Here is a 12648-nt window from a genome sequence, read left to right on the forward strand (position 1 = left end):
CAGCAAGCAAGGTTTAATTTGCTCCTGGGGACAGCGGAGCCACAAATAGACGTCTGCAGGCTCCTCCCAGCCAAGAGTTTACTATGACTCTGAGGAGGACGCAGCCCGAGTCATCTTGGGGACGTGGAAAATTTGGGTGATCCCCTGTGGGCTTCGCATTTGGGGAATTTCCACAGCAACAACTGCTGTGGGTTCCTGTGGAGAGCAGGTGCTGGGAGCAGCCTAGAGGCAACAGGTGTGGGGAAAAGAAGGTGGTGTTCCTAGCTCGGTAAGAAAAAAAAAAAAACTTGCGGCACCTATTTATACAAGAGTGGAAAAGGAGGGGGGATTGAGCGGGTTTTGTGGAGCTGTCCTAGTCCTTCCTGGGGCTACCTGCCCTGTTGGGATAGTCCGCCCTCTTCCCTAACCCTTCACAACTCTTCTTGGTATCCATTTTCACCAGATTTTTTTCTGTACCATGATGTTTGATTGAGGAGCCCCAGAACAATTGCCTCCAGTACTGACACCCCAAGACAGATGGGGCCGGTGACACGCTGGTAGACTACAACATGTTTATCCACCATTAAATGTTTGACATTTGTATTCTTCAAAAAAATGTGGCTATAAATAAAGGCCCAGAAAAACCCACTAGGCAATTTAAAGCAGGGTTCATGAATGTGCTTGTTAATCACATGACAACAGCTTTGTAAAACCACAGACCAGCTCCACAAAGCGCTGCGTAGTGAAGCTGTCCCAGCATCCTTGGTAATCACATCACCTCCTACCCACATGACTCCCCAAGTATAATGTGTAACATTTATTTGGTGAATAATCCTGGTTCAAATGGAAGCGGTTTTGACAATGTTGCTACTTTTATGCTTGTTCCAAAGGCTTGCTTAAAAGAGGGTCATAACTCCCAATGTGTTTTATAAATGATTTTCTCATTGCCGCGATTAATTTGCAATCATACCAGGTCGACTGACAAAAGCAGCACCACTTCCCTCCCCATATTTCCATCTAGATTCAGAAAAAAAAAATTGATAAGCACCCCATAAAAACAACTAGCTTACTAAAATGCTGGCTTTTTAAGGAAAGTTAAGATTATGGCACTGGACTGGGAGTTAGAAGACTTGGGAGACTGAAGCTATTGTCTTGGGTCTGACACTAACTTTTTGGTCTCATGCAAAAAACATCTTATCTAGGAGCCTTGGCATCCTGGGTAAGGTGAAGCGTTTGGATGATTCCAGGTTCCTTTTTCTCTCTAGACATCTCTAACGCTGAGTTTCTGTGAGTTGCTTTGGCCTTTGACCCGATTTTGACCACAGACCATTCCCCCTGGGGGTCAGACCAAGGCAGGAGTTGTTTTCAGAGTATGAGATGGCAGGAGTTGTTTTCGGAGTGTTCTGGAAAGCCTTCAAAAAACCCAAGAGTCCTCAAATCAATCTACCTTCATAGCCCACTTATTAAACTTAAATATCACTCCCTGTCCTTTCTACCTTTCTGTGTTGCTCCCCCACCTCCCCCAACCAGGAAAAAAAAAAAAAAAAAAGGTGAACTCTAGCATTTTCTTCCTCCTTGGCTCTTGGAAAACATCGTGCAATCACTTCTGCTTCTGCCTCCGCATCTGCACCATGTCACCTGTGCAAAGAAGAACAGAGAGAGACCTCAAAGTTCAGGGTTTCCCTAACGGTTCTTCTTGTGTGGGTGGAGAGTCACCCTGACTCGAGGCAATGGAAAAATGAGGACACTCTTCCCCAGGCAAAACGATATACTTTAAGGGGTTTTGAGAAAGAACTGGAGTGTCTGGGTGGTGTAAACAGTGAATGTGCTCAGCTGCTAACAGAAAGCATGGACCTTTCAGTCCACTCAGAGGTACCTTGGAAGAAAGGCCAGGGGATCTACTTCTGAAAATTTAGCCACTGAAAACCCTATGGAGCACAGTTCTACTCTGACGCATATGGGGTTGTCATGAGTTGGAGTTGACTCTACGGCCACTGGTTTTGGTGTTTTAAAAACAACTACCATATTTTTGAAAAAGATGTGGCAGTCTGCTTCCATAGAGATTTATGGCCTTGGAAACTATGGGGTTGCTATGAGTCGGAATCGACTTGATGGCAGTGGGTTTACAATATTTTTACGCAAATAACTCATATGTCACATGCTTTTTTCCAACTGCAACTCCTCTCCCTCCCCCATGAGATATTTTCATGAGCATGCTATGCTAATTTGATTTTACAGCAAAAAAAAAAATTTTTTTTTTTTTTTTTTTTTTTTTTTTAGCATAGTGCGCTTAAGAAAATACCTCGTGGAGGGAGGGCACAGTTGGCAAAAAGACCGTATAACACATGTTATTTGCATAAAAATAGGGTACCACTACCACAAAAGCAAGAAGCAACTCTGGGTCCTTCCTCAGTGCTCTGCTCAGTAAAAAAAAAAAAAGCCATTAACAAATGATGTGTTTTGCCTCCATGTAGCTCTGTGTATCGAATATAAGGCCCTGATTGCTGGTGCTTTGGGCAAGTGTTTGCAGGTTGCACATAGTCCATTGATAGACTTTGAGACCTTGCAGATGGAGACAAAGAGATGCCATCAAATAAGAAGAAAAACAGAAGAGTGGATATCCACCTAATTAAAGGTCATTCTCAGACCTCTCTCCAAATCGACCTACCAGCCACGATAGAAAAGTACTGACATAATGATTCACTTTTAGTAAGCTCCTTATAGGAGCTTTATTCAACAGGAATTATAGCATTAGATTTCTAGAATGATTCAGTCAGCAAGCTGATACCTCCATATTTAATGATCATCTATATCTTTGCTTAAGTGTTGAAATTTCTAAAACTTCATTAACTCATTATTATTCCTGCCTTTTGCCAAATGCTGGCAGTCCTACATTGAAAACTTTTCTCACCTCAGCCTCTTCCCATCCATCCCCAAAGTCAAAGCCCTAATCATTCTATTCTGGTATTACCACAGCAACCTCATGCTCCTAATCCCATGCTTCACCTTCAAAACTCATTTTTTCCATCAATTCTACCCTTAACCGTGAACAATAAATATCTTTGGCTAATTCTATTTTGCTGTAACTCCTTCTCTCAGAGGTCCTAGTGACCGGTGACTTGAGTTCCTGTTTGTGGACCCCCAACGACACTGTTTTTCTAGGACAGCCCATCCTATGAAGACACAGCCCTCATGGCCATTCTTGTGGTCACCTCCCTTCTTCTACTCCTCATCTATCCAGGCTACCCCAGTCACTCCAGTGAAGCACTACTATTTATCCAGCTATGGGTGTTCATTAATACTTCCACTAATTCTTCGTTTTTGATGTGAATTCTTTCTTCCCCAGTTAGGTCTCCTTTATGGTAGGTCTGTAACTATAAGCACAGTATCTTCTCTTTTCTGCGGTATACACTTTGGGTCTACATTTTTAACTAGCAAGTTAATTCTCTCTTATTCAAGAGCTTGATCAAGATAAGCTTCTCCAATCTGCTCACTCTGAGGGTTCCTAAGACTTTCTTATCCATGTTATTTACCAATCTCCATCTCCTTGAGTCTAACTATAATCACAATATCATTCCTTCTACCCCAGGTGCCAAGGATTTGAGACCCCCTTCTCCATTTAAGAAATGCAGAAGAACATGAAGGCATAGAGAGAAGCGGTCATGAATAGGGGTGGTGGGAAGTTCTGTTGGGGAAGGAGAGTAGGTGGCTCCTTCCCTGGACCAGAGTCTCCTACATACAAAACCAAGTAGCTCGGTAGAACACTAAGAAACTCCCTGTGATGGCTAATTTGATGTGCCAACCTGGTTAGGTGATGGTTCCTAGTAGTTTAGTCAAACACTAGTCTAGATACTGCTATGAAGGTATTCTGTAGATGCAATTAACATTTACAATCAGTTGATTTTAAGTAAAGGAGATTACCCTGGATAATGTGGGTGGGTCTCATTCAATCAGTTGAAGGCCTTAAAAGCAAAATTGGAGGTTTCCTGGAGAAGAAGGAATTCTCCCTCAAGACTGTAACATAGACATTCTGCCTGAGTTTCCAGCTCACCATTTGCCCTATGGATTTTGGACTTGCCAGCCCCCATAATCTCATGAGCCAAATCCTTAAAATCAATCTCTCTCTATTCTGTCTATCTATTATCCATCTATCTGTGTATCTGTCTGTCTGTCTGTCTATCATCTATCTCCTGTTGTTCTGTTTCTCTGGAGAACCCTGACTGATAAACTCCCACATACCCACCAAAGTGCTAGAGAAGGCACGTTCCCCAAACATGTTTGTGAAGCTCCAACAGTCACTTCTTTCAGTAGAGGCTTACTTGGTATAAATACCTTAGAAATCATGTCTTTCTTTTCATTTCTAGCAAAGGAAGTTCCCCTTAGGTTTGAATTCTCATGGAGCTGAGCGGTTTCTAGGCTTCTTTGAGCCTCCAGTATTTATTTCTGATCATGTTTCTAGAGTGTCAAATACATGGCTGGAGATAAGAGAACTGTTGACTTAATAATAGATCATGTTGCCCAAACCAAATGCAGAAAATGGATTTGAAACTGATTGAGTAGTATGTTGTTTTTATAGCTCTTTTGTCAGTTGAGGGAATTTCTTTCACAGGGGAAAGCCTCTTAATTGACTGTTAGGGAGTTAGGTCCACTTCTAACTTATTTTAGTCCTTTCTTTATCTTCTGTTAGTTCTGAGGGGTAGAGACATTTTAAGTCAAATGTTTAATATTTGTCTTATGCAAAATCAAAATGTTTTCTGTGGGTCTGGCAAAGAAATCATTCTTTTAATAACATTACTATGGATACCATATGTAATTATAGACTTAGTTTTATTCCAAGAGGACACAGGATAGGTGAAAGCATACTATTCACAAAAATGTACAACTATGTCTTACAACCACAAAATCTACTGCTACATTTTGAAATGAGTATTTGAAGAACATCTGTCTAGTTTCAGTGGGTTAACTGGGAAAGGGTTGAGAAAGCAGGTGGTTGGGGTATTTGAGCTATGAGAAGAATGAGCTTTGGGTATCAGTAAAGACAAGGATACAGTGATGAAACAGTAGGAAGGAGCTGGAGCTGAGGGTAGACTAGAGAAACCCCTGTGAAGAAAGAGGCTGAGGCAGAGGGAGGAGCAATAATCCAGAGTGGACTCTGAGTTTAGAAGAGATGAACTCAGGCCAAGTATTATGGGTTGAATTGTGTCCCCCCAAAAGATATGTTGAAGTTCTAACCCCTGCTACCTGCGAATGTGACCCCTGTGTGGAAATAGGGTCTTTGAAGATGATATCATTTAACGTTAAGTCAGACTGGACTAGGGTAGGTCCTAATCCAACATTTGTGGTGTCCTTTAAAAGAGGAGAAGAGACACACAGAGACAGACGGATGAAGGACAGCCATGTGAAGATGCATCCGCAAGCCAAGGAACACCTGGAGCTACCAGAAGCTGGGGGAGACAAGGAAAGATCTTCCTCTAGAGACATTGACGGCCCTGCCAACGACACCCTGAGTTTAGATCTAACCTCCAGAACTGTCAAACAATGCATTTCTATTGTTTTAAGGTACCTAGTTTGGGGTACTTTATTATGGTAGCCCTGGCAAGCTAATACATCAAGAAAGGAAACAAAGGATATCTATTTTAGTTATTGACTAAATATTGCCCCTCTGGGACCATGCTTTAGAAGTACACATGGAGTCGCCTCATGGTATGATTCTTTTGTTATTAAATCATCAGGGATAGTATACAAGACCAAAACAAAAAACAAACCTGTTGCCATCGAGTCGATTCCAACTCATAGCAACCCTATATGACAGATTAGAACAGCCCCATAGAGTATCCAAGGAGTGCCTGTTGGATTCGAACTGCTGACCTTTTGGTTAACAGCCATAACTCTTAACCACTAAGCCACCAGGGTTTCCGTATGCAAGACAGAAACACCTTATAACAAATTCCTTCCTGGATAAAACCAAGAGGATGGACTAGATGGCCTCTGAGCTGCTTTCACTGATAAAATTTCCTTTTTAAAAAAAAAAAAATCTGGTCTACCAAAAATAGCATTAAAGAAAGGTCTTAATGGCATTCTGCCCAAGGGACCATCCCCAGGTCACTTGGTCAGACTGAAATGGTCAACTTATAAACTAGTCCTTAGACAGAAAAGGACCTACAATCAAGGGCCCTACCAAATAATAACCTGACCTCCCTCAGTAATATGTAGGAAGAGGGGTTCATGGGCCGTGGGTAAGATGATGGCTTCTCAGCCACACCACCATACCAGAGACCCTGCCATTTAGCTTGGTGGTACTTAGCCCCTTTCCGTGCCTGATAGCTCTTGTGGGTTGGGATTCTCTTCCTGAGGGACTTGTGTCTTGGTGTCAGCATCCGAGTGTCCTATCATCAATAAAGAAAAAAAAGAAAATTATGCATATCAGTGGCAGAGAAGGGGGCTTATGATGGGGTACCCTTATAGTGCCTTTCTCCCAATCAGGGTAGAAGAGAATTGGTTTAGGGCCTAGATGTTCAGAAATGGTGGACAAGCTTGCAAAGATGTTCCAGACTGCATCCTCCTGTCAGCTTCTACTCATTGTTTGGAATCAATGTTCCAAATAACTCCTCCTAAAAAGGTAGAAATGGAATCTTTCTGAGTGGCTGGTCCTAATAACTGCCTCAGCAGGTGAAAAGAAGCTGTGACGGCACACAAAAGCTAGCAGAAGGCAGAGAGTGAGACAGTAACAAGTGAGGCAGTGTAGACTTCTAGAACCTCTTACCAGCTTCTCGAGTCACAGCATCTCCATGAGGGTCTGCAGGTCCTACCTAAGGACCCTGGCCACATGCCCCCTGGTGCACAAGGCAGTTCCCTCCATCTATGTGCCCTGGGCAGGACCTCATCACACATTCTCCAAGGTTACATTGGAATCCTGTTATCCTCTCTCTGGATTTTCTTCTTGTTCTCATTTTCACCCACTGACAATCAGATGAGGAGACAGGAAGTGAGGAGACATTCAACAACTATAGCCATCACCAACACTTTGCTCAGTACAACAGTGGACTTTGGACATCACACTGGAAAAGAATGCTTATAGATATAATTATCTGTATTAGGTAGGATCAGTCCATCAACACTAGGATGAGTTCTTGGTCCTGAGGCTTAATAGAGCCTTTTTCTCAGATCAGCAGCATCAGTATCATCTGGGTACTTGTTAGAAGGGTAGAATCTCAGCCAGCACCCTAGAGCTACTGAGTTAGAATCTGTATTTTAACAAGATCCCCAGGTGATGCAGAAGCACATAAAAGTCTGAGAAGCATTTCTCTGTAACAGTGGTTCTTGATCCTAACTATGAATTAAAATACCAGCACCAGGCCCCATCTCCAGAGTACCAATACCATTGGTCTGTGGTGAAGCCTGGGTATTAGTATTTTCAAACTCCCCTACTCATTCTCTGGAGCTCTGGTGACACAATGGCTAAGGGCTTGGCTGCTAAGTGAAAGGTTGGTGGTTTGAGCCCACCTAGCAGCTCAGTGGGAGAAAGACCTCGTGGTCTGCTCCCATAAAGATTAGAACCAAGAAAACCCTATGGGGCAGTTCTACTCTGACACGTGGAGTTATGATGAGTCAGGATCGACTTGACGGCAGCCAACAACAACAACAACAACATTCTTTCTCTAATGATCCACCATGGTTGAGAACTGCTGGAGAGATGCTTGGCATATTTAATAGCTTTTTATACAGTATTTCACCCGATAGGGTTGAACACTTAGGGCTAGGCTAGTGACTCCCAACTATGCCACATAAGTATCTCAGGATTTCAGAAGCAGAAGTTTCTCTTATTTCAGTCTCTGATTAGCCTGACCTACTTTACTCTCTAAGTTTTTCAAGAAATGTACCATCTCTATCAATTTGCCTTCAGTTAGTGGCTCTGACTTTTAGGTGCCTTTTTTTCTGGGAAAACTAGTAATTTATGCAGAAAATGGGAGAGCAGGAGAGAAATATAAACATTGAAAAGAATGTTACTGTTTTTTGCTAGGGGAGAATGAGATTAACAAGAGCAACTAACCCTTACCAGTTGCCTTCTGTATGCCAGGCTCTTTTAGGCACTTGACAATCAGCAAGTCATTTAATACCCTCCATGGCCCAAGTAGGAAGTGTTAGTGTTATCTCCACTGTACCCAAGAAAACACGAGAGCACAGAGGCCTCACATGACTTGCCTGGTATCGCAAGGCTGCAAGTAGAAGCACCAAGATTCAAACCCAGGCAGTCTGCTACCAGAGCCTTTCTTGTAACCACTACCCTTCACTGGGTCACTGAGCTCTCTTTTGAATTTCTTCTGTCATCCAAGGAAGTTGTGAAAGGAGGTGAGAAGGTAGGGTTAGCCCTGGATTTGGACAGATTAGGTGGCTACCTATAAGTTTCCATAGATCCAGAACATAAGATCTAGAGAGAGACTTAGAAGTCGGGGAACCAGATAATTTATTGTTCGAGCCTCTCGTTAGCTGCTGTGGAGTCAGCCTCCATCTCATGGTGACCCCACACAAAACAGAACATTACCTGGTCCCATGCCAATCCCATGATCAGTTGCAGATCGGACTGTTGTGATCCACAGGGTTTTCTTTGGCTGACTTTTGAAAGTAGATCACCAGGCCTTTCTTCCTGGTTCCTCTTAGTCTGGAAGCTCTGCTGAGACCCGTTTAGCATCATAACTACACACAAGCCTCCACTGAGAGACGGGTGGTGGCTATGGATGAGGTGCACTGGCCGGAAATGGATTTTCCCACATGAAAGGGAGAATTCTACCATTGAACCACCAATGTCCTAGCCTAGACAATGTTAAACCATATGAACAGTGCGACAGCAAGCATAAAATAGGACTGTCCTGGGCAAACTGGGATATGTGGTCGCCAAACATAAAGGTCATTCTCTCCCTAAGGACATTGAGGCCAGGCGTCGATGTGTATTGCCACACGGTTACAAGGTTAGTTTGTGGCCAAGTGAGGGACAAACTTGAGTTTTCTTCATTCCTATTCTAATGCTCTTTCCTGGTTTGTACTGCATGCCTTAGACATGCGTCTGCCCTTGAACTACCCACCAAGAAGTATACCACAGCATCAGCCTCTTATTCCCCCTAAACAACCTGTCCCACACTCTAATGTCCAACCATCAGAGTCACTGCTCATCTACTATCTCCAGAATACCTTTGCAAAAAGTCCAATCTAATGCCTAGGGAGAAAGTGCCCTTGGATAGCCTTTCTGCCTTCATTGATTAATCCAATGGGTAAGCTAATAGAAATAGGGGGTCCAAAGATGGCTAAGACGTAGTCCTCGCACTCAAGAAACTCAGGATCTACTGTAAACCCAAATCCCTAAATCAGTAATGACACAGCAGGAATGGTGAAGTGGTGAACCCGGTGTGTGGGAGGTCCACTGGGAGCTGTGGAGCACTGAGGGGGCCACCTCATCCAACCTGCCAGACCTGGGAAGCCTTCCTGGAAGAGGTGAGGGCCTCATCTGGGTTGAAATGGATGAGTAGGTGTGAGCCAGGCAATGACTGGGGATATGAGAGACAGAAGCCCATGGAGGTGAGAAACAATATCAACATGTAGGGAAAAGAGGGTGCAGCTGGAACACAAGTTAGAAGCAAGACCCATGTCAGGGACTCAGTCGTGGAGAGCCTGTGTGCCATTTCATAGCCTTGGACTTCAACCTATAAATTAGCGAGCAGCTTAAAATATTTTAAGCAGAATGGGGACATGTTCACATAGATCACTTTGCCTAATTTTAGGCAATTAAAAAATGTTTACCACTATTCCAATCTCTAAAAAAAAACGGTAGCTGTTGAGTTGACTCATGGCCAGCCCATGTGCTTCAGGGTAGAACTGTGCTCCAAAGAGTTTTTTGGAAGAAGATTGCCAGGCCTTTCTTCCAAGGAGCCTGTGGGTAGGCTGGAACTTCCAACGGCCAAGTACATTAGCCATTTGTACCACCCAGGGACTCTACTGCAATCTTAAGGGATCTAACCTTTCTTAAAATTCTTATTCAATCATTTGTCATTAAGATCTGTTCAATATTTAACACATTTATGACCCTATAGTACCTTATATGCATTCTATTCTTAAAGCGTTAATCTAGAGAAAGAGGAGACAGAATTGTCTCTGTCACTCCTGAACATTCACACTTGCATGATATAAGTGAAGACCCAAGAGTTGATGCCAGCCTATTTACCTACTGAGAATCAAATATACTTAAACACAAGGCTTCTGGAAACAGCTTTTTGTTGAAAATAGTGATTTCAATAATAATAAGTACAGTGAAAATTTTATCTTTTTTTAACTCAGTGGATGTTTGACATTCACTGTAGAGTAACAATTAAAAAATGAACCATTACTGAACTCAATACAGTTGATTATGAAAGTTATTATTCTCTAAGCTATGAATAATCAAGTTTTTCTCTGCACTTCTTATACTTGTCAAATTTCAAAAGCACTTTTTCTTTTTTTTTTTTAATTTTCATTGTGCTTTAAGTGAAAGTTTACAAATCAAGTCAGTCTCTCACACAAAAGCTTATGCACACCTTGCTACACACTCCCAATTGCTCTCCCCCTAATGAGACAGACCACTCCCTCCCTCTACTCTCTCTTTTCCTGTCCATTTCTCCAGCTTCTAACCCCCTCTACCCTCTCATCTCCCCTCCAGGGAGGAGATGCCAACCAGTCTCAAGTGTCCACCTGATACAAGAAGTTCATTCCTCACCAGCATCCCTCTCTAACCCATTGTCCAGTCCAATCCCTGTCGGAAGAGTTGGCTTTGGGAATGGTTCCCATCCTGGGCCAACAGAAGGCCTGGTGGCCATGACCACCAGGGTCCTTCTAGTCTCAGTCAGACCATTAAGTCTGGTCTTTTTATGAGAATTTGAGGTCTGCATCCCACTGCTCTCCTGCTCCCTCAGGGGTTCTCTGTTGTCAGGGCAGTCATCGCTTATAGCTGGGCACCATCTAGTTCTTCTGGTCTCAGCTGATGTAGTCTCTGGTGTATGTGGCCCTTTCTGTCTCTTGGGCTCATTAATACCTTGGGTCCTTGGTGTTCTTCATTCTCCTTTGATCCAGGTGGGTTGAGACCAATTGATGCATCTTAGATGGCCGCTTGCTAGCGTTTAAGATCCCATACGCCTCTCTCCAAGGTGGAATGCAGAATGTTTTCTTAATAGATTTTGTTTTGCCAATTGACTTAGATGTCTCCTGAAATCATGGTTCCCAAGCCCCCATCCCTGCTACGCTGGCCTTCAGAGCATTCAGTTTATTCAGGAAACTTCTTTGCTTTTGGTTTAGTCCAGTTGTGCTGACCTTACCTGTATTGTGTGTTGTCTTTCCAGTCACCTAAAGCAGTTCTTATCTATTATCTAACTACTGAATACCCATCTCCCACCCTCCCTTCTTCCCCCCTTCGCAACCATCAAATACCTTCCTCTCTGTTTAAACTGTTTCTTGAGTTCTTATAATAGTTGTCTTGTACAACGTTTGTCCTTTTGCACCTGACTAATTTCACTCAGCATAATGCCTTCCAGATTCCTCCCTGTTATGAAAGTTTCACAGATGATCGTTGTTCTTTATCGATGTGTAGTATTCCATTGTGTGAATATACCATAACTCATCCATTGATGGGCACCTTGGTTGCTTCCGTCTTTTTGCTATTGTAAACAGTGCTGCGATGAACATGGGTGTGCATATATCTGTTTGTGTAAAGGCTCTTATTTCTCTAGGATATATTGCAAGGAGTGGGATTGCAGGATCATATGGTAGTTCTTTTTCTAGCTTTTGAAGGAAGCGCCAAATTGAATTCCAAAGTGGTTGTACCATTTTACATTCCCACCAGCAGTGTATAAGTGTTCCAATCTCTCCACAACCTCTCCAACATTTATTGTTCTGTGTTTTTTGGATTAATGCGAGCTTTGTTGGAGTGAGATGGAATCTCATTGTAGTTTTGATTTGCCTTTCTCTAATGGCTAATGATTGTGAGCATTTCCTCATATATCTGTTAGCTACCTGAATGTCTTCTTTAGTGAAGTGTCTATTCATATCTTTTGCCCATTTTTTAATTGCGTTATTTGTCTTTTTGCAGTTGAGTTTTTGCAGTATCATGTAGATTTTAGAGATTAGGCACTGATCTGAAATGTCATAGGTAAAAACTTTTTCCCAGTCTGTAGGTAATCTTTTTACTCTTTTGGTGAAGTCTTTGAATGAGCTTAGGTGTTTGATTTTTAGGAGCTCCCAGTTATCTAGTTTTTCTTCTGTATCGTTAGTAATGTTTTGTATACTGTTTATGCCATGTATTAGGGCTCCTAAGGTTGTCCCTATTTTGTCTTCTGTGATCTTCATCGTTTTAGGTCTTATATTTAGATCTTTGATCCATTTTGAGCTCGTTTTTGTGCATGGAGTGAGGTATGGGTCGTTTCATTTTTTTGCAAATAGATATCCAGTTATGCCAGAACCATTTGTTAAAAAGACTGTCTTTTCCCCATTTAACTGTTTGGGGGCAGTTGTCAAATATCAGCTGCTCATACGTGGATGGATTTATGTTTGGATTCTCAATTCTGTTCCACTGGTCTACGTATCTGTTGTACCAGTACCAGGTGTTCTGACTACTGTGGCGGTATAATAGGTTCTAAAATCAGGTAGAGTAAA

At 42.6% G+C, this 12648-nt stretch overlaps 1 protein-coding gene across 1 annotated transcript in view; it reads right to left on the reverse strand.

Moving 5' to 3' along the window:
• Positions 1 to 245: 245 nt before the first annotated feature.
• The window catches only part of ADTRP (androgen dependent TFPI regulating protein), a 122097-nt gene continuing 109694 nt past the window's right edge, over positions 246 to 12648 (reverse strand). The window contains exon 6 of the mRNA XM_049883858.1: positions 246 to 1617. Within this exon, the coding sequence (XP_049739815.1) occupies positions 1580 to 1617 (38 nt within the window). The 3' untranslated portion in view covers positions 246 to 1579. The remainder of the gene's footprint in view (positions 1618 to 12648) is intronic.

This window comes from Elephas maximus, chromosome 1, assembly GCF_024166365.1.
Source record: "Elephas maximus indicus isolate mEleMax1 chromosome 1, mEleMax1 primary haplotype, whole genome shotgun sequence".
Taxonomy (NCBI): domain Eukaryota; kingdom Metazoa; phylum Chordata; class Mammalia; order Proboscidea; family Elephantidae; genus Elephas; species Elephas maximus.